Here is a 22,954-nt window from a genome sequence, read left to right as displayed (position 1 = left end):
GACCATAACGTTTCAAATGCAAACTTTCATTTTTATGCCGATGACACAGTTTTGTATAGCTCAGCATCCACATCCAACCTGGCTCTCACCCAGCTTCAAATAGCTTTTAACACAGTACAATCAAATTTTTACAATTTAAAACTTTTAAATTTGGACAAAACAAAATCTATGCTGTTTTCACATTCCAAAAAGGGCAGAGAAGCTGCCAACAATCACCACCTTCATAGATTGAGACTGTCTCTGAGTATAAATATCTTGGTTTCTTACTGGATGAATCTCTTTCCTTTGTGCCTAACATCCAGCATTTGGTAAAAAAGCTTAAGCTGAAACTGGGTTTTTACTTTAGAATTAAGTCCTGTCTTTCCTTCGAGGCCAAAAAGAGACTTGTTCTTGCGACTTTTATGTCTGTTTTAGACTATGGTGATGTAATTTATATGCATACATCCTCTTAAAAGCTTACATGCCCTGGATACTGTACTATCATGGAGCTCTGAGATCCATTACAAACCTTAGAGCTCTCACTCGTTGTTTGCTGTATGCTTGTGTAGGGTGGTCTTCTTTGTCCAGTCGCAGACTAAAACACTGGCATGTGCTTGTCTATAAATCTATCTTAGGTCTGCTTCCATCATACCTCCAGATTCACATCAGTCAAAAAAGTAGAGGCAATTACAGTCTTCAGTCCTAGGACCTCCTCTTATTATCTGTACAAAGGGCTCACACTAAACTGGGGAAAAAAGACATTTACATACGCAGCTCAAAATGGACATTTTGGACATTTTGCAGCCATTTTCCAGGCTGCAAAATGTCCTGGAACTGAAAAAGTTAGTTTCACTGGATACTTTTAAAGTTATTTTAAATGAGTTGGAGGATGCATCATCTGGCTTCAATGTTTTGTCTGACTAATTTCTGGCTTCTGCTTTTATGTCCTTTATAATTAGTTGTTTTCAAGATAATTTTTCTTATGTACTTTGTATTTTGTATAGTCATGTGTCATATTTGTGTGTTTGTATGAATGATTGCAACTCTGTAACCTAAACTGCTGCTATCTTAACCAGGACACTCTTGCAAAAGAGATTTCAATCAATGGGTTTCTTCCTGGTTAAATAAATAAATAAATAAATAAAAACAACTAGGAAGAGAATCAAAAACACTTATCTCATAACCTGTCCATGGCTGCAGGCTATTTGGAGGTACATCCAGAAGCAATTTATTGATATTATTTCATATTAGAATATTTAAAGTTTTTTGGTAATCATTTATCAAACTTGAACTGAATAAATAATGTGATTGTTGAACATGTACATTTTTTTATTAGCAAGAACCAGGGCTTTAAATTATATTCTTGACACATTTCTAGTAAATACAAATGTAACTGTGCCCCAATCTTCCCCACAGCCTAGGGTCAAATTGGCAATCCTGTTTTACAACTTAGTAACTCATATTAATGACGTCTGTGTGATGCCACCGGCAAAAAAAACAAAACCTTCCCCTGCCATATGATCTGAGTCAGACACAGGCTATGTGACTTCCAGAGCCAGCATGTCTTTGCAGTGGTCATACTGAGGAAATCATTTCATGTAAAACTGCTGGCACAACATGAGCTGTGAGGGTGGTTGCAAAACACCGGACATTTCTATCTCAATCCCGATTATAGTGGTGCTGTGATCCTGCTCCTTGGTTGCTCAACACCACGATCTGTCATCTTTTTTACGTACAACAGTATTATGAAAACACTTTTTAGATGTCAGCAGTGGTAGAATGTAGTAGTGTGTGTTTATTTAAGCACTGTACTTGAATACAGTCTTAATGTACTTGTACTCTCTTTGACTACGTTTATGCTACTTTATACTTCTACTCCACTAAATTTCAGGGGAAACTAATATACTTTTTACATTTGTCTGACAGCTATAGTTACTTACTTTCCAGCCTTTTATTTTACACACAAATCTATAAGTTTCTGTACATTTCAATGTAGTTCTATGTATTGGAGTAAATGTACAATATTTTCCCCTGAAATGTAGTGATATAAGGTAGTATAGAATGGAAATACTCAAGTACAACTGTCTAAAAGTTGTACTTAAGAACAATACTTGACTAATTGTAGATAGTGGCTTTCCACCACTGCTTAAGTAAGATTATGAATGCAGGACTTTTACTTGTAATAGATTACTTTCTCATTGTTGTGTTGCAGCACGGTGGTGTAGTGATTAGCACTGTCACTATCACTGTCACCCTGTCTTGTCCAGGGCTTTTCCTTGCTTTCCTGTGCCTGCGTGTGTTCTCTCTGGGTCTAAAGACATGCAAGTTAGGTTACCTGGAGACTCTAAATTCCCTATAGGTGTGAATAGTTACTTGTCTCTATATGTCAGCCTTGTGTTAGACTGGCGAGGGTGTACCGCAACTCCGCCCAATGTCAGCTGGGATTGGCTCCAGCCCCCCACAACCCTTAAGGGATAAGAAGTAGAAATGATGGATAGATGGATGTTGCTCCAACCACGGGATATTAGGGTCATAGAATTTGTGATAAACTCATCTAGAAAAGTCCTTTAAACACAGCCCCTGCAAAAAGATTGATCTAATTTTATGAAAAACAACAAACATCAACCACACATTAATTCTTTTCAACACCAGTCAACATATTTATTGGATGTTTCCTGTGTATTCATCATGTTTATTTACATGTTTGTATAATAACTCCCATTGGTCAAGTGTCATCCATCAGTCCCCTGAGTTTGCCAGTCTAAGGTGAGAGAGCTGCCTGAGCTGGTGTCATCGCAGCAGTCCTCAGCATCAGAGAAGGAAGACATGTAGTGGAGGCCTGTCACTCTGTGGTAGCCCCCCTGGAGCATCTGTGGGTAGGTGGAGAGTTCCATGGCCCTGCGGCCACTCCTGCTCACTCTTACAGTCCACATGTCAACTAGCTGGGAGCACATGGCACAGCCCATGGTGTGTGTAAACAGGTCAGGTTATATAGGACAGATTATACAGGTATACACAGTTACTCTACACACTCACACAGGCATGCTCATCCTGTAATTCACCAGCTCCATTATTATATTAAGCATTTTGCAGGAAATATTTCATAAACACACACTCCTATGAACACCTACAGAAATATATTTACATATACTGAGAACTAATATTTTCATGTAACTTTAATAATCCAGTATATTTGTAATAGTTTTAAGGATAGATTTGCAAAATATCACAGTACAAACCTGTTATTACTGTTTCATACATTCTTAAAACATGGCCACATATGTTCCATAGATTTGCCAGTCTCATGTAAATGGCAACATACTGACATATTACTGAGGCTCTTTTAATGACTTATTTTCATAAACAGGATTTTAATTAGTTAATTGTATGTATTCTATTTTATAATGGCACTGTGTATTTTCTGTTAGTAAAGCACTTTGTAAAGTTGTTTTTTAAAGTTCTATATGATGAGGGATATTACTGTTGTTATTATTATTGCTACTACTATTATTATTATAAATAAATGTTTTTTATTAAATGGAATTATATTTTTTATGTTTGTCCAAAAAGGGAGATTCTTACTTTGGAGTGTAAAACACTTATTGAGTCCATGCCAATGCCTATGACTAAGTGCTTCCCTAGGATGTGTTTATCAGTCTTAAATTCTATAAAGGGCTAGTAACGAAAACACAGACAAGCAGAGAAAGGGTGGTGCAGCACGAGGCACGACAAAACAAAAAAGGCAGGTTCTCACTGAGTTCTGCCAACCAGTTGAGTCAGTAACCAAAACACCACAACAGTTTTAGATCCAGCCCTGCCTGCAGGGCCCCATGAGGTTAACCATGAGTTGAAAGATCATGGAGTCAAAACCAGTCTGTCTCAAGGTGTTCTACGTCTCTCAGGGCTGCCAGACACAGCATGTAAATATTTACAGTGGCTGCTTTTGGAAAAACCACTGAACAAGAGAGCTGAATCAGTGTGCTCTCTTTCCAGCGAATCTTCTTTCTGTCTGGGAAGACAACTCATCTGGTGACTCGCCTCTCTGACGATATTGCTGCACTTTGATTCAGCTTTAGCTGGGTGCAGGATCACCACAGAGTATGTTTATGGTAGCCCATACCGCTTTGGTGAATGAATTAATTCCAGTGTCACTCCTCAGCTTGATGAAACGTGGATATCACTTTAGATATAATAAATTCCTGTGGGAAGAAATAGACGAGAAATTAGTTAATTATAGTTGAGTTTAAAGATATCAACATTTTGAGTCTCTCTTAGATCCTCGAGCTACTGCAAGCATGTCAGACAAGTAGTGTAGTGCAAAACCATTAAGTGCTTTGAAGACATGTAAAAATCATTTTTAAAACAATACAAAAACTGACAAGACAACCTATGTAAGGACTTTTAAAATAGGTGTAATGTGTCCTCTCCTTTTGATCCGTCAGAACTCACCAGCAGATTTCTGAATCAACTGTCACTGATTTAAGACTCTTGTAGCAAACATCTATTTCAACTTTCTGAACACAACGGGAAGGTGGAAACCAGTGCTACTCTGAGGTAAAATGAGGTGAAAACCCACTCAAGTGTTCATAATCTGGAATATTAAAAATGTATGTATAAACCAGGCCGAATCCAGTTTGTTCTCACAGCTGTAGCAATAAATAGAGATCACTTCCACAAAGGTTATTTTAGCTAATAACATTACACTAATGCTTCCATGTGATGAACAACTGCAGATGCTGTGTGATACAATTATTGACCATGTTCAAAACAGTTACAAAGCTTATTTTGACATGCATATTTCCATGTATCATTGGTAATTATTACATGTAATTAATACAGCTCTCAACCTGCCCTTCTAAATCTATAATCTGACCTTCACTATATAAAGCAAGTGCACAGAAAGACCTTAGTAAGAAAGAACATGTCTTTATTGATGATAATAGAGAGGACAAATGGTCTGCTGCTACTTGCCACACCCATCCCATCCCCAGTGAGTGGACACAGCAGGGGCGACCCTCTTTAAGCCAGCCTCAGTCTCCTCTGCTGCCCTGGATTCTCACTGTATTGTGATATGCTGCTATAATAACACCAGTCTGTACAACTACTGCTGTGGGATATTTAATTATTCATTAATATACATGAAATGCATCCTGCAAAGCATAAAAGTGACCACCCCGCCTTCAATGTAACCTTCATGTCAGTAATCTATTACCATGTCAGAGCTGTGTTCTTGCATTCAAGCTCAGACACGCACACACACGCACGCACACACACACACACACACACACACACACACACACACACACACACGCGCGCAGTGCAGGAGTCGTGCCACTGTTTTGGCAATGTGATGTGGACGGATGCAGCAGATACATATGTGTGTGTGTGTGTGTGAGGTGTGTGCATGTGATGTCTCCTAGCATCCTAGCAGCTTTTATTTTGTTTCTTGGCTCTTACCTGAATGGTTTGATCTGCCTGTTCTGTCTCCAAGAACGCTCAGTATGTGCATCATATCCTCTCAGCAGCCTGGTGTGTTTTCCTCTTGGTCTGCCTGTGTCTGGGCTGGATACAGCTCAGCATACGTATGGGACTGGAGATGACATCACAGCTTCTCACTTAAGAGTTGCTCCCTCTGTCTCAGATTAAAACAGGTGAACCCTCTCTCTCTCTCTCTCTCTCTCTCTCTCTCTCTCTCTCTCTCTCTCTCTCTCTCTGTCTGTCACTTATGAATAGCTGACTATATTTTTGATGAAACTTCACTATAAATGAGTGGTGATGATGCTGAAGTCGTGGAAAGAGCTAACCCAATTAGATATGGAAAAAATATGAATACAAATGATTTATCTGGACAGATCTAATAACATACCCCTCTTAAAGGATTACTCTAGCAATTTTGTATTGCACCAATTAAAACTCCCATAAACTGAGTGGCACAGAAGAGACTAATTTAAAAGAGACTGGTGAAAATTGATGCAGCAAAGACTAAAATATCCAGATTTTTAATCCCTAGTATGGCGGGATTTACTCTCTTGGGGTAAAAATAAGCTGCTGGGTCCCTGCTGACCCCCCTTTAACTCCCTTATCTGTGCATATATGTGTAGAGTATTCCTGTGGTGGAATATTAAATAGCCCCGGGTTTACTGTGTGGTAACTTGTTTAAACATGTAACAGTTAAGCAATATGCATATGTAAGCATAGCATGAGTTGAAATAATGAAGGTGCTAAAACTGTTGACAACACAGTGGTTCAAGATCAGGTAATACAGCAGGTTAAGCACCTTATGCACCTTATTATGTCAGTGGACATTGTGCTTCATTGGTAAATATTCCTACAAAATTGTTCATAGTAAATTCATAGTACTACAGAAGAAATGATTGACAGTGAACCTGGGGCTTTTGGGGAAGCCTTCTTTAACCGGTTTGTAATCCAGCTTTGGTTCCTAGTATTGGTGGAGCTCCAAAACAAGAGTTAGATTCTATTTTTCTTATAACACGCATTATTTTCTCCTCACCAGGTAAACACTAATGCCTGTATGCTATAATATGGAGCTGAAGCTGGCCAGCTTAGATTATCATAAAGGTTGAAGACAGAGGGAAACAGCTGTCAAAAAGTAAGCAAGTGTTTACACTTCAGTTATTGTACAGATAAAAAGAAGAAAAAAAATGTTCATCAATGCGTTTACGAGGTGCTGGACAGAACCAGGCTAGCTGTTTTCCCACTTCCAGTCTTTGCGATAAATTAACTGTGTCCTGGCTGTAGATTTATATTTAACAAACATAACAACAGTATTGAGCTTCTCATCCGACTCTTTGCAAAACAGAAAATAAACATCCAATGACCACTGGAGATCCCCAACAACAAGTGTGGTTAAAATATTTATCCAAAAACATGAGTCATTTTCTGTTTTCTTCCATTTCAACTGTTGTCTGGATCCAGTTGTTTTTGAAACATAGCAAAGAAAACAGATGCAACTCAAAGACCAGGCAATTTTAATCATTTAACCAGTCATGATTAATTACATCAGTTATACAGACATTTAGACATCTCACTGAATTGAGGTCAACCACTTAAGTCCCACATTTCAAAGCATCACCATTATAATGACCACAACAGCCACACACTGTAAAATGTAGGGAAAACGTGAGTTGGTGAAATCCTGTTGTGCTGCTGTGTGCAGATATTACTGATGAATTCTGTCCAACCACAGCAACACTTGTATTTTCCAGTGAAATGGAAATGTCACGCATAGCTACGTGCTGTAAAACAAGCAAACAGACTCACAGGTGTGGATTGGTAATTACCACTCAACATTTCTTAACACTGCAATATGAGAAGCTGCACTGCTCTAGTTTTTACTGTCAGCCTTTCAAACTAGTGTATTTGACAGCTGTCCAGTATCTCTTTGATGATAGAGCTAAGATTGCACAAAGATTTATCTTTTTTTTTTTCATTGCACTTACTCCCTCAAAAGGTATCCAAACATAGCACACATACCACAGCATTAATATGCTTTATCTTGTAGATAAAGTCTGGACATGTATGAAATGAAAAACTTGACACTAAAAAACTGTTGAGACAAATAAATCAGTGTCCTCTCATTAACTACCATTAGCTTTGAATTTAAAGTGATTAGAATCAATATTTTTGTAATAACTGAAAAACCCCATAGATAATTATCACCTGAATCTGTAGCTCCCCCTGGTTTTATTGGAGCTTTATACAGCAACTTTAAAGTACTGTTTAGCTAATTTGGTTCACTTTCACCACTCACATAGTGTTGTCTTCAGCTGTTTTCAGCAAACAAACAACAAAAAAAAAAGCCAGAGAAGCCCACTGTACACTACCTGCTAAGTACCACAAATGGCAGACAGACACAGTTAGTGAGATAGTTAGCTGGTGATATTTCCTCTGGGGGTTGGTAGGGACTAAAAACAGAGCTAAAGGAGAGTAAATATACTTATATCACCAGCACTTACAGAGCAATGATGTTGCTTTAACTTTGAAAAAAAAAATAAAACACAAATGCTGATTTGCAATGTTGACCAATGGCGTTCATACAGATGGTTTACAGAGTCATAAACCACATGCAAATGACGCTGAAGAAGTGCACAGCTGCCTTCCGTTTAGGTCCTCTGGTTTCAGGGCCCTGCTGAAAGGCTTAATTATGATGACACTTCAATTTAATGTAGTGATTGTAGGCGATATAGTGATTAGTCACAAACACTTTTTCTGCTATGACAAGTCAAAATATCTGTGGATAAAAGTCTATTACAACACCTAGGAGATTTTGGTTTACACTCTGCTTGCCTTGTTGGATAAATTGCCTGGGGGATGTTAAAGCTGCTGTTCTGATAATTACACTTAGAGAATCTGCTGAGCTTGTTGAAACTTTTGGACTTTATCAGATTAAGTATGTTCTGTCTTGCTTGTCCTTGTAACATATTCAAATTAAATTTTCCTGATCACTGTTTTTCTTTTTTTTTTTGACTGAGCTGTCAATAAATATTGTCTGTACATGCACACACAGGTGCACTGTGGGTATATGAGGGCTTGGAGGCACTGTATTCCAAAGTAGACTGTCTCAATGATCTTCAGTTATTACATTATCATATTCTTCACATTTCAGATTATAATTAACGTGTCTGTATTTCAGATTTAACAGTTCTAATTCTGCAACAAAAAACTGTAGAAAAAAGCTAAATGTAAGAACTTCTGTTTCCTTATGAGAATACTGCATAGCAGCTTAAGACCTGCTCAGTACAGCATTCATTCTCATGGTTAGTCATTTGGCATAGAAAACTACAGGTTTTTGCAGATAATTCTCTTATCTGTTCACAAATAGGCCTCAAGACGCTGTGCTGTCACACATTTGTATTAATTAACTTGTCTTGTCACTGTTTGGACTGGTAATAGCTGGGCAGCTGTATTAATCCAAGTAGATCTCCTACCTATGGAGGTTTAGTGATGATCAAAAAAGATTTTAAAAACAATTCATTAACTGTGAATTGGTACTTTATGTAATGTGGCTCATGGGCTTTCACCATTAAACAGTGACTGTAAATTGACTATAAATGAACAATTGTTAATTTATTAATTTTATAAACAGTATAAATGAATTGTGATATTGAAATATTTTTTGTTTGGGCTTTCAAAACTGGCATGTATTTATAAGTAAGTAAGCTGACAAATAAACAAACAAATGGGTGAAAACAAAACCTCCCTTGTAGAGATAACGATCCTCTGTCAGTAAGTCAGTCAACTGTGTGAACTTTGCTGACAAATTGCACAGCAACACACTTGTTTATCAGTCTGATCTGTTTGTGATTAAAATACATAAAAAAGATAAGTATCAGATTTTAATCCAGTTTTCTTAGCACAGAGCGCTGTGGTTGGAGGCCTGTTTTGATTCCTCACTTCCTGTGTGGGTGGTGCTGTCCAAACTGTACACCAGAATCTAATCTGAGTAAACTAGGTGCAGCGGTTCAATTAGTGAAAACAGGTGTATCTTTACATAAAATTTTAAAATGCATCTTTAACAGTGATGCAATTTGCAGATGCACAAATATTTTAACAAGCAAATATCTTGCAATATACATTTTCTACCACAGGGCAGAATCATGTTTCCAAAGCTCTGGTAACCAACCAAGCACATTTATGCATGAATAAGAAAATATATATGATCAATTAGGGTCAGAATAGGGACATGACTTTATTACGGTAACAGGTCTGACTTTGTGCATGTTGTGCTACTTTGTGAGATTATTTCATTCTTGCTAAATTGTTACATGGTGAAAAAAAATCATCTCATTTAATGCTGCCCTCTCTTAGTTTGAACAGACACTGCATTATTGGTCAATTTAGAATCATCTCATCTAAGAACTGACATATGAGGTGACTCACACGGTGATGTCTCATAAGAATAGCAAACATACAACGTAAACTATTATCAGAAAAGCCTGTTGAGACATTTTGTAGCACAAGACTCTCTCATTAGTCCTCAGCAAATTCACTGTTATTGCACCAGATACACAGTTGTCTTCCTTAGCTTAGCTCCTGCACTCTTTCCATCTGTAAATAAGTATGTCTTTTCATAAATTTGCCATTTCTCTACTTGGTTTAAAATTCTACTCATATATCTACAGGTATATGCCCATATGCCTACTTTTGTATGCACATTTTTTGGGTAGTATTGGCTTAAACTGAATAGGCTTGAGTCAATATTTCCATAATTTTGAGCACATAGATTTGTTATTGTCTGAGCAAAGAAAAGGCATCTCACCCTGTCAAAGTAAAGAAATCTCCTTACCGGTCCAAAGAAAAAGAGTCGCGGTTGCATGCATTTTGAAGCTGTTCAAATACAAATGACCCCGAATATGGTCTTTTAAAACCCACACATGCATTTTTTGTGGTTTGAAACAACCAGCTATGGTATTTTATTTAATTTTTTTCACTAATCTTATCATTTCACTGGCTTAAACAAACAAAAGTCTTCCATTCCTGAGGGCTCAGTGTATGTGTATTTAAGGTTGGAGGTGCAAGAGTATGATTTATGCACTTGATGTCTGAACTTGTTGCTATGTAACTAGTAAACAGGCAAACAACAGAAAGCGTGTTAATGTCTCTTGGTTGTTGCTTTCAGTGAATAGGAAAAGTCGTAAAGCCAAACATCACACTGTAGTTCTGTTCTCCTCAGCGCTCTGGTTCATGACACCAGCAGCCGTCTGCCTGCCGCAGCCAGCTTAGCAGTATATGACACCTAGTCACTAGAGCAACCACTGAAACACCATAGCTAAACCAAAAACAGCTCTGGAGATGTGACATGACGTCTTATTTTTTACACCTTAACATTGAGGATCAGAGTTATCTGATAAATAAACTACGTGATATTTTAAAGTACTGCTTCACCTTCCTGCGACACGGCTTCAGCGTAACACGTTGCTACATTTACAAAGTGCTCACAACAAGGCTTCTTCGCCAAGGTGCAAATTCCTCAGCTTCTCGTGAGGGCAGGAGTGGAAAAAGGAGTCAGAAGACCTGGGGATAATGAAAGTTGAGAAACAAGTTGAGAACAAATGGACTCTTAATGGGCCCTGAGCTCAAACAGTCTAGATTAAATTTACAGCTGTTTATTGGCTGGATGTGCCTCCTCCAGATGTGTGGATATCTCGCTCTGTGCTGGCCAAAAGAAATTTATGAGTTCATGTGGTTGACGCAAGCAAAGTGGGTGAGAATGATTAATGTTCCAAGACTGGCTACAAGCTCCAAAACCACAGCTTGCAGTAAATCACATATATTCAAATATGTGATTGTATGTCTGTGTACATGCAGGGGGATGGAGGTTCTTATGAGGGATTACTGGGATTGAACAGCATACAAGCACTGAGCAGTGTTTCAGAATAAGAAAAGATTCCAACCTCTCTTTATCTCAAAGTGCTCTGGTCTCTGCCTCGATTTTCCTCTCTCCGTGAAGGCTGTCGGGGTCAGCTGGGGCCACCGTCTGTCTCACTGCGATCTCAGGGCCTCCGCCATAAATACCCAACAAGTACTGCCATGTCTCCTCTGAGATCTGACCATAGTCTGCACCTGAGGGGAGAAACATACAGTTGCAACAGCTACTGACCACCCGTTTCCATATTTTACGTCCTTCTCAAACAGTGCTGATGTTTACCTTGCTTGAGTTGTATGTGTCCTCCTTTCATGACGCCAATTTTACTGTTGTCGATGGGACCAGGTGGCTCTGAGAAAACAAATTCCAACAAATATTTTGTAAAGACAGAGAGGCGAACAACGTAAATTTGCTGCTGTATTTGGTGAACTGCAGGGTCATACCGTTGTCTTTGCCCTTCACAAAGCTCTCCCACTCTCTGAACCACTGCATGCTGATACATAGGATCACTGTTGGAGCCTCCTCAGCCTGGAACTCTTTGTTCAGCTACAGACAAGAGAAAAGCATTCAATATCCAGCACAAAGCATATTGGTAAACCCTTGCAGAATACAGACTTTTTACCTTAATGAATGTGTCTATTTCCATTTTTCTGCGTTTAGCCAGAGCTTCGATCTCCACTTGGCAGATGGCACACATGTAGAGGTGGTTGACTGCAGGGCCGCCTCCAAAACTAAGGACAGAGAAATAAACATTTAGCAGAAAAGCACAACAAGATAAAGGCAGATCACCACAAATGAATGTGAATGTATGAATCCAAATCTAAATCATTCAAACATCAGGTTCTCTCTGAACATGGTTTCTCGCCATCAATCTACTACAGCCTAGTTTCAGGAAATGGGAAATTGAATAATCGATGAAGAGCAAACAACACATGCAGTGCAAACATTATTTTGCTGATAAAGAGGTGTTGTTTGGTTTTGAATTTCCTTTTCAACTTTCAACTGAAGGTTCAACTTTAAAGATGACTTCCTTTGAGCTTTCTGTTATTCACTAAAATGATGGTGTATTGCATAATTACCTGTTGTAAAGGTACTCCCACACATTCTGTGGAACTATCACAACCAGGTCGTCTATGTAGTGGTATTTATTAGGAGGGATGCCTGGACAGAGATAAAATATGTTAAGTTTAAAAGATGAATCTATGACCCTTGTGTGGCCTGTAATGGAGACCTAGAAAGGAAACTAATGATAGCAGTACACAGCACACTTTTATTCCTCCTACACAACATCCCCACCCTCATCCCTGCTGTCCTCTCAACCAATGATGGCCTGTAACTCACAGAAACAATGTAGCCATATTTTTCAAATCAAGACATATAAATCAATCCAAAAGAAACATCCAGTACAAGTAATTTTCATTTGGAGGTACTTGTGAGAACAACAGAGATTTGTGCTTTGTTTTTTGGCTTGAGAACAAGAATTATCAATCTTGGAAGCTGAAAGTGTCATGAGACACCAGCAGCCTCCCTTCAGCACTGTCCTCCATCATTTAGCAGCTGTAAATGTTTTGTAAAACGAATCTGTGCAGAAGATAACAACAGGATTTGTGGAACTGATGGTCACTCAAATGTACTGTTTTGTTTCCAAACTGTTTTGAAAGCTTGCAGTTCAGCACCTGGCAAAGTAATTGTTGAGCAACTCATACTGATCAACACATGTTCAATTTCCCACGGTTAATATTTTCTTTTTTCTGCTACAAGGCTACCTGAAAGTGGCCACCTAATCATGTTTGTTAAAACACAGTGTCTTGCTTTCTATTTGTGTTGTGTGGGTGAGGAAGCTTTGAAGTTGTTGTGAATGCATCTTTTATGGAGCTGTGGGTAAAGACAGTAGCGTAGCAAGTAATTTAACAAATTTCTTTTACTACTGCATAATTTGTCAAGCAATATAATTAACGTGTAGATGAGATGCTTATGCTTGTTTGTAATGTAAACTTTATATTTATAATTGTGGTCTCCAAGGCAAAATTACATGATTGTCAGAGATGTTATTCTAACCAGCTGCATCACAGTGTGGTTTGGTAGCTGCAGTACTTCTAACAGAAAAACTTTGCAGTGGCGTTGTGAACACAACTGGTTAGATCATAGGTGCCCCATCCCCCACCCTCCTGCACATTTACAAAACCCGCCTTGCCCGCAAAGCAGCCAGTATTGTGGGGTGATCTCACTCACCCCTCTCACAGACTCTTGCCATCAGGGAGAAGGCATCAGAGCCTCCATGCCTGCTCCACAAGACTGAGTAACAGCTTGGCATATATATATATATATATATATATATATATGTGGGTTTGGTATGCAGGTTTGATAATAAAGGTTTTACAAAAAAGGTGACTTTGACTTTGACTTTTTGGAATTTTGACAATTTTTGACTTGACATTTTTGACTTGACAAAGCGCTTCCACTCACATAACTTTTTTTCACAGGCTGACTCATACTCCCCATGAATAGCAAACTGGCCGTTAATGAGTAAACTCAGCTCAGTTTCCCTTTAAGGAAACATTCTTTTTGTTGGTGTGATAAAGCTGGATTTTGATGATAGTCTAATTAAGATTTCAAACAACAACACACGATAAATCATGCACCTCCATGCCGACAAAGAAATGTGTGGTTGCTGATGGGGCCTGGTTCGGCAAAGGTGTTGAACTTGTTGAGCCATTCTCTGGAGATGTAAAACTGCAGCAGGCTGGGCTCTTTCATGTTGGCCAGAGCCACCACCTTCTGCCTCTCTCTCACTGACTCCTCGCTACTTTTCCTGTGCAAATCCAAGAAAAAATGCATCACAGATCAGCCTACATCAGTATACATGTTTGACACTACAGGGTCTTCGCATGCTCACCTATAGAACAACACGTAGGCCTCTGCATTCTGCACCACCGTCTCGTGGACTTCTGTGACATACTGATCATCAAATTCATACCACTGGCCATTGATCACATTCTGACAGTAAGCTATGTAGTGTCCACCTGCAGCACCATAAAAAGTTCGAAACAAGAGAATAGAGGAAAACAACTGTTAAGAAAGACCCCCATATAGACAAAGCTGAATAGATAAAGATCAAGCATATGTTTGCTCATTCTCTGAGAAATGATATCACTAAAGGAAATAACGTCTGACACGCCCTTATCTGTAGGAAAGTAATCTACACATACTTCCTGCCGTGCCATGGTGACAAATGACTGAAAGTAGGTCATAGGTGGTGACTTGGGATGGACTTTCTTTAGCCAGAAAAGGTCGCATGTCGAGGCCCTCCAATGGGAAAGATACATGGTTGCTTATCTTGAACGAATACATGACCTCGTGCCGGAAACGCTTCAGGTGAATGCACAGAATCTACACGAAATACATGGGAACAAAGACAGATAAGATACTTTGTGGGGCCGAACACAACCGAAACTATTATCTGCAGCAAGAAAGATATCTGATAATATATACCTCTGGAAGTCGAAGCACTTTGCAATACTTCACACCATTTCTCAGCCTGTAGAAAACAAAATACAGTGTAAACAAATGTATAAGAAAAATATCTTTGTTTAAGGTGACAGTCCCCATGTGGATTTACTATTCATACCCACTTTTTACATCTCTCACAGCTGTACATGTTGTCCCCTGAGAAAAGAAGGAATGTAAATGTGAATGTTGATGTACACACATTTTCCTCTTCTACAGTGGACCATTTAAGAATGATGTACTATGATGTGTTTACCTTTGAGTTCATCTGCAGCAAAGAAGGCAGCGAGGCAGTCCTCTAGTGTTACCATGGGCCCCCAAAACCAACTGGGGATACACGAGACTACAAACCTGCTCAAAGACACAACACAATGTAATCACAGCAACAGCACACAGTCACAGGGCCTTAGTCTGTATCTCTCAGTGATCATACTGCCTTCATATATGCCAGCAACTTTTAATCAGATGACCCTAAAAGTAATGCTGCCTGGAGTAATATTATCTACTCCTGCTGATGAAAACAGTAAGACTGAACCAAAACAAGTGAAGCTGCAGGTCAGAAAACCAAAACATTAAGCTCAAAGGGACAATAAAACATATAACTGAGGACAACTACAGAGACAAGAAATAAACTTGTGGATTTGTCAATGATAAACAGAAACACTACTCAAGAGCTTAGGGACTACACTGACACTGCAATCTTAAGTGAGACACTATGTATTTGCTTCACAGATGTAGATTTCTGTGTGGAGGATGACTGAGGTCTAGAACACTGCAGTACATCTACTGCCCCTACCACTAGAGTCACTAAGCGAAAGCATGAGTGCTGTTATGATGATGATGCTTTTGATATCTGGGAAGTGCTAAAATATGAGCAAAAGCTGGAAACTCAGCGCAGTTTCCCTTTAAGGAACCTTTTTTTGTATGGTGTGATAAGGCCAGATTTGATGACAGAAAGTGCCTAATTAAGATTTCAAACAATAACACATGAAAAACCATGCACCTCCATGCCGACAAAGAAATGTGTGGTTGCTGATGGGGCCTGGTTCGGCAAAGGTGTTGAACTTGTTAAGCTATTCTCTGGAGATGTAAAACTGCAGCAGCATCTTTGTCTTTTTATCTAAAATGCAGGTGATATTGGCCAGGTATGTGCAAATGCGATTTGCAAAGAAACTGCATTTGAATATTTTTAGGAAGCATATGACTCATTAAATGAGAGGTATTTTGGAAAATCTCAGGAAACCCACTGCTTTGCTTAAAAAGATAACTACACTTTCTACTCTAGCATTAAAATCCTGTACAGCATTTAAAAATGCAACATCACTCCTGCTGGGTCTTCTGACGGCTCAGCACTCAAATCATGTCCTAGCACACTGGATCAAGCACTTCACAGCCCTCCTCGGTCTACATAATCTCTCCAACCGATCAGTCCTGGACTGACTCCCAGACATCTGCCAGGCTCTCTCTCACTGCATGACCCACACACAAAGTATTTATCAGCTTCTGTTTCGTGATTCGGGTCCGGTGGGTGCATGTTGAGTCCCTTTCTCTGGTAATAAGTGATAAGATTGTCAGTATATTCCAAGAAAGGAGACCAATCATTTTGCTCCAGTGACTAGTGATCAGATCAGTGATCATCTTCTTCACCTTACAACACATGTCAGACGCCAGATCAAGTCCAGATGAGCTCGAAGGCTGATATAGGACTGACATCTGATATGATGATGATCATTTGCTCAGTTCAGGTGAAGTGCAGCAAACAAATTAAGGACGCACACATTGCCATGAGAGGGCTGCATGCCCTCACATGCATCATCAGCAGCAGCATCTGTGGTGATAAGCATGATCTCTACAACCTTACAGAGCCTTATAAGGAGCAAGTCAAGATTCCACTTGCCTATTTTCTCTCTAAGTCAGCAGTAAGTCATACTGTGTTAAACTGAATCAAAATGAAACCCCTAACCAGAAACACGCCGAACAAAGTAATATAAATGACATCAGCATGTTAATATACAACTAGATCCTGCTGAATTCATGTGCTTTCTCTAGAAAACACCTACTTCTTCCTCGACTGTATGAGTTAAAGGTGGTCCACTGACCGGCGTATGGAGTCCATGATGTAGGAGATCCAGCCCTGTGAGCCATAAGTGTCGGGACAAACGCCTGTCTTGACTGGAAGATTTTGATGGATGGAGGAGTGGAGCTTGGCCAAGTCCTCTTTGCCAGGAATAGGGAGGGACAAGTCTTGGAAGGTTTCCACTGTAGTAGAGACCTGTCACACATTCACAGAATTGATTTACACAACATGTCACAGTCAGTGAGTGTAAAACTGAATATAATCTATATCATAGTTGTGCAACAAACCAAACCAATCTGATCAATGTGTGGTGGATGACATATTGTGGTTTCTGACTGAATATATAAATAGCCTCCCCTGGTGTTCAAACATGTGAAGTGCAGCTCACCCTGTCACAGGTTAAACACTGGACCAGACTGAGGATAGAGCCATCAAAGATGTCAGAGATCACACTGCGATAGTGGGACTGTTTCTTCTTCCTGGCACTGAGCAGCAGCTGAGCTGGAAGACACATGACAGCACAGAGGACTTTAGAGGACAAACTTAATATTGTTGACATTATTTGATTCGGACTAAATGACAAAGCACTTTAAACAAAGGCAAGCAACAGAATGTCTGTCAAAACTGCACATTTCAACTTCATGGTGGAAAATGAATGAGTGAGGTGTTCCATAAAGATGGAAGGATGAAAGCAATCCATCCAACATTTGACGATATTTTAGTCTGAACCAAAGTGGTGGACCAGCCAACAGACAGAGCAACACTGCCATTGATTATTTTTTATAGATGAAAATTTTGTTTAATAGATGAAAAATAGTATATAATCACAATAATTTCCCAGAGACCAAGGTTACATCCTTAAATGTCTTGTCCAGTAAATATTTGGCATTTTTGATTTTTTAAAAAAACTATTGAAACATTATTCAAAATTTGTCAAATTGGCTGTGGATGTATTCAGCTATTCATTGCAGCGGTAGACTGTGTACCTACAGATGGATATGAGGTCTGCTGCATATGAGAAACTTTGGTAATATCTCACTGAACAGATGAGTGCGCAGAATGTTGTGATGCAAATGTACATATTCAAGGTGGAGAGGTTTTTCTATCAAACCCTGTGCCATTTCCTCACCTTTTTTGAAGGAGTACGCAGGTCCTGCAGAGCGAAGTGGGCTCGAGCGAGGTGGACTGGAGGACAGTTTGGGATGCAGCTCCTGAAGGGTTCGCACAGGACTGCAGGGAGTGGACTGGGGCTGGGTCATTGATGCTTCATTGTCTGGCTCTAGAAAAGAGATTGGCATATGAATATAATATGTAATATCCTCATAAAGATCCCATTTTGCAGAAATCAGTACATTTTAGTCTGTAAGTCATCATCATCTGAGAAAGTATTTTAATAATCCCACTGGTCTTATACCTGAGGTGTTGTTGCTCTGGCCTTGCCCCTGTCCGGTATTAGATGTCTGGTTATTCTCTTGGTTTTGGATCTCAGTGTTTGGAGCCGGTGTCACCTCCTCTTCCTCTCCCCTCTCAGGAACCTCCTCCTCAGCCGCTGTATCTACATCTGCGTCCTCGTCCATCTCTTGCGAGCCTCCACGGAGGGACGAGCCAGACACCCTCCGTTCCTTCAGCCTCTCCTTCTCTGAGATCATCCCGCCGGGACTGACGGCCACCATGCCCACCACCGGTGACGACCTGACCCCGTCGCACTCGTCCTGCATGAGCAGCTCGCCGTCGCCTGCACCTCCTCCCTCCCCGCGGTCGCTAGCTGGAGCCAGAGTCGCAGGACAGGAATTCGTCCTCGGACGGGGAGCGGTCGCCATCTCTTCTCTCCTCCCCGTCACTTCCCTCCCCGCTCATGCTGCACTCTGTCAGGGGCTCCTTCAGCTCCTCGTGTAACTGGTCCATCAGACAGCGCAGGAACTCCTGAGTGTCCTGTAGCAAGAGAAGCACATTACATTAAGTCAAAAGGAGGATTCTTAATATGGCTACATACACAGAGACAGGAGTTTTGCAGAGAAGTGGGATATGTATAAATGTGTAACAGATAAATGTCTGTAAAGTTGACTATTTCATAACAAGAAGACGGAAAGAGAAATATATGAATAATGGCGTCTGTCTGTGACAACAAAGTATTCTGTGTATTGGTAAGAGGTGTTACAGAAGGAACATATACAGCAGTTATACCCACTGCAGACAGGCAAAACCCATTTCTGGGTTGATGCTTTTGTGTGACAATCACAATGAAAACCAGACAAGCAATCTATAATAATAAAACATGCACTTTGCCTGGACAACTGGATTCCAAAGAAATTCAGTGTCTGGGGAATGTTAGCATCTTGTCTTATCTACACACAGAATCAAAAATACCTGTGTGTATTTAAAGGGATAATTCAATGTTGGGGTTAATTATTATTTTTCTTACTTCCCCAGAGTCAATGTCAAGTCATAGCATTCTGTATGAGTGCAGTTTGAAGAGATGACGTATACACTTAGCCTGTCTTCGCTCGAGCACTGGGTGTCTATCAGATCAAGAAGCCTCTCTTAAGTTAAAAGAATCATTTGACATTTTGGGAAATACTCTTACCTCCATGCCAACTGATATATGAGATACCACTTTTGTATCTGTATGCTAAATATGAAGCTATATCCCGGAGGTGGTTAGCTTAGCATAGCATAAAGACTGGGAACAGAGGCCACCAGCTAACCTGGCTTTGTCCAAAAAGTAACAATATCAGCCTACCAGCATCTCTAAAGCTCACTAATTCACACCTGAGGTGAAGTGAATAGAAAGTTGCTAATGTCATTATTACCAAAGAAATTTGATGTTATCAATCCTCTCTTTCTCTCCTACTGCCTTCAACAGAGACATAAAATCATCTATGACTTTGTCTGGTTCTGAGGATTTAAGAGAAATACTAAGAATTCCCTTAAAATATGCAAACAAGTTAACAACTCAAGTCAAAGCTTTCAGTGTTAAGAACAAATGTAGTTGTTAATGGCAAAAAATTAGATTTTCATTTTACGGAAATGTGTGAGAACACAGGGGTTTACATTTTAAAACCAAAATACAAGACAGTGTCAAGCTGTTGCGTGATGCCAGGTGTAGTTACCTGCTGGGTGCTTGCCCCTACCTGCTGAGCGTAACCACGAAACATGGGGTTTACGAGTTTGATGCCATGAGACAGACTGGTAGGGACAACATAGCTGGGCCTGAGAGGTTAGAAGCCATGAGAGACATTATATCAAAGATCAATTCATATGAATAATCGATTAGCAGATAATACAAAATGTATAGCTATAGTTCTGCCATTTAAAAAGTTGTCTTACTTTTACTGTATGTGTTTATTACCGTTTTTTATGCCAGAGCTCTGAGATGAGTTTCTGGTAGCTCTTACAGAGAGCAGGCTTCTTGTCGGTCCGGACCAATCCACTGCAGTCCAGGAAGAACTGAGTGAGAGGAGGACTGGTGAGGAAAGAGAGGGAAAGAAATATGTCAACTTAATTACTTAAAGGAAGACACATTCAGAAACACTGAAAAATGTTCCACATCTCCAGTAAATGGCCAAATGTAATCAGAGGGGGTGACCTCACCAGTTGGACAGAGCCTGAAGAGCTGCATTCATGTAGCAAGAGTTTCCAATATTTTTCATTCCTGTCAAGCCTACAAACAACAGCGGAAACAAAAGTCATGTAGCTTTTTGTCTTCCCAGGAAGTGCAGACTGATGCTTAGTAGAAGAAACGTTGCCAGAAGCACTGGTGTACCTCTGGGTTTAAGCTCATCCTCCTCTGACTCTGAACCTTCTTCTTCTGCCACAGCAATTGGTACTGCTTTCAGCGGGTGACCTACTGGCTGAGGAGCTGCTTCCTAGAAAAATGATTAATAGATACTATAAATACAGGTAAGCAGCAGGTTGTGTAAATTTGAAACAGCATCACTAACCCTTGTAGTTTTTTCCATGTAATTCCATCAAGCAGAAAGGAACAGAAACAAATGAGGAGATGTGACCCTGTTGGAGAGAAGTCGTACCTGCTCTGCAGCTTTACAGTGGTGAGGAGCAGCAGGTACGGGCACCAGGGCAGGCCTGTGCTCCAGAAACACCTCCCGCTCACACACGTAACACCAGATCCTGAATGTCGTCAGGTTCACGGTCAGGTTGTGCTTCTTAGCCTAAACACACACACACACACACACAATCATTAAAGCAGACTCTGAAATTATTACTTTGACATATTGACAAGCAGTGCAATAGCTGGCAGGAGCTTAGAATGTTTTACCTGTGCATGCAGGGTGCTGTGATCGGAGTAGGACTCTCCACAACCAACATATGGGCAGTCATTCTGCAGAGTGGAAACACTGCATTAGACTGGATCTCATGGCTTTTGAATCATCTCCCCTAACTTGTAAAGACATAATATCACAATATCTAACTGTTTATCTATCTGAAATGATCTTTTTATTGTATAAATAAATGCAATGCTTAAATGTTTATGGCACACAGAATGTAAAGTCAAAGCTGTAACTGCACTTATTGTCCATATGCTTGCCTGCCTGAGCGTGAGAGCAGTTGCATTTTCAATTACATTTATGTCCCACATCATCATTAATTATTAAACATTCACCGGGCCTTCTTATAGGAAATGGTTTACAATAATACAGCAGTAGTTGCACTTGCAGTGGTCATCATTTTTATGACAAGGTGCACTGGCTAAACCTGCAGTTAATTACAAAAATTTAGATGAAGAATTTGAGCCCTGACTTTACCTGCAGACAGGCCCACAGGTTTGGGCCACCTGCTCCACATGACTGGCAGGTCCCCTACAGCAACATGAAGAGAATATGAATAGAAAAGAATAGAAGATCATGTTTTTATGTGCACACAAGGCAGCATGCTTCACACTATAGATACTTAAACAAAGACAACATGGCAGCTTCCATGTACTCCTGTTTATATTGTTATTACAGTGATACAGTGACAAAATGCTGCTATATCAGTCATATAACAGCCTTAGGCCACGACACACACAGCTGATGACCTGCACTGGGCATCTTTGACATTGTGCAGAACATTTTCTATAAATGAATGGAGACCCACCTTGGATTTCTGGAGGAGGTCCTCTTTGGTTATCTCTCCTATGGAGTCCAGGTGGGGACAAATGTCTTGTTCAGCCATAGCTACTCACTGTCTTCAGGGGGATGTCTGCTAATTTAACAGGGCAGAAATAACAATACTGTAGTGATTCTATGGGACAAGGTGTTGTAGCTAAAGCTAGCCTTATGATGTCAACACGAAAACAGGAGCTGCGCGTATAGAAATCACATGTGCTTAATCTCAGACGTATAATCCAAAGAGAGGCTGTGTATCCATAGTGCTGTTAAAGACATCTTTTCACAATAACACCCCACAATCTGACAGCTCTGCAAAGTGAGAGGCCTTATGTTTACGAACCAAAGCTCAGAAATCATCTCAGAGCAGCGATGTCAGCAGCTGCTGTGAATGACCCGTATTTACCAAAAAGAAGCAGCTGCTGCGGCGACAGTAGCAACCGCTATTCTTCATTCCTCTCGTAAACAATTCATACTAGATGCAGGTCGTGTGCTAGCAAGATATCGAGGACCCGAGCCGAAAGACGCGATACCACGGCCCACCATCCCCAAACAACTCCCCCCTCCCATCCACAGCACGGCCCGGCACGGAACGACGCAGGGCTGGAGGAGGAGGAGGTAGCACGGAAACGTCAGCTCCACAAAACCAACCGACCGCCCTTAAAATATGAAACCTATTTTATTCTTATTCTTGTTAATTATATGTTAGTTAGTTAGTTAGATACATAGATATATAGATAGATAGATGTTTACGGAAGTGGCATAATATTGTACGTCGGATAAATAGGTCCCCGAATCCACCGTGGGGACAGCTGTGCACATCTGTCCAGGTTTGTTCAGTTTATTTTACTGAGAAAATAAACTGAGGCAAATGCAGCAGGCAATGCTGCAGAAATCTAG

General features: G+C 40.1%; 1 protein-coding gene and 1 long non-coding RNA gene across 2 annotated transcripts; both read right to left on the bottom strand.

Moving 5' to 3' along the window:
* Positions 1-2,615: 2,615 nt before the first annotated feature.
* LOC127142776 (uncharacterized) lies at positions 2,616-5,832 on the bottom strand. The gene is made up of 2 exons (XR_007813825.1): positions 5,437-5,832; positions 2,616-4,178 (listed from the first exon to the last, which is right to left on the bottom strand). It is a non-coding gene; the product is annotated as an uncharacterized LOC127142776 (long non-coding RNA).
* Positions 5,833-6,951: 1,119 nt separating this feature from the next.
* usp20 (ubiquitin specific peptidase 20) lies at positions 6,952-22,802 on the bottom strand. Its single transcript, XM_051072960.1, is given in 26 exon segments — positions 6,952-11,013; positions 11,394-11,562; positions 11,648-11,716; positions 11,809-11,911; positions 11,988-12,096; positions 12,445-12,526; positions 14,008-14,177; positions 14,262-14,388; positions 14,575-14,755; positions 14,858-14,903; positions 14,998-15,031; positions 15,129-15,223; positions 16,972-17,144; positions 17,338-17,450; positions 18,079-18,228; positions 18,364-18,721; positions 18,723-18,881; positions 20,081-20,159; positions 20,299-20,412; positions 20,541-20,610; positions 20,713-20,815; positions 20,978-21,118; positions 21,226-21,288; positions 21,713-21,766; positions 22,044-22,148; positions 22,461-22,802. Coding segments are annotated over 24 exon segments (2,829 nt in total). The 5' UTR covers positions 22,122-22,148; positions 22,461-22,802; the 3' UTR covers positions 6,952-11,013; positions 11,394-11,404.
* Between the last annotated feature and the right edge of the window lie 152 nt (positions 22,803-22,954).

The sequence above is a fragment of the Lates calcarifer genome, linkage group LG9, assembly GCF_001640805.2.
Source record: "Lates calcarifer isolate ASB-BC8 linkage group LG9, TLL_Latcal_v3, whole genome shotgun sequence".
NCBI lineage: Eukaryota > Metazoa > Chordata > Actinopteri > Centropomidae > Lates > Lates calcarifer.
Note: the sequence above shows the minus strand (reverse complement) of the source record. Positions and strands in the feature narration are given on the sequence as shown.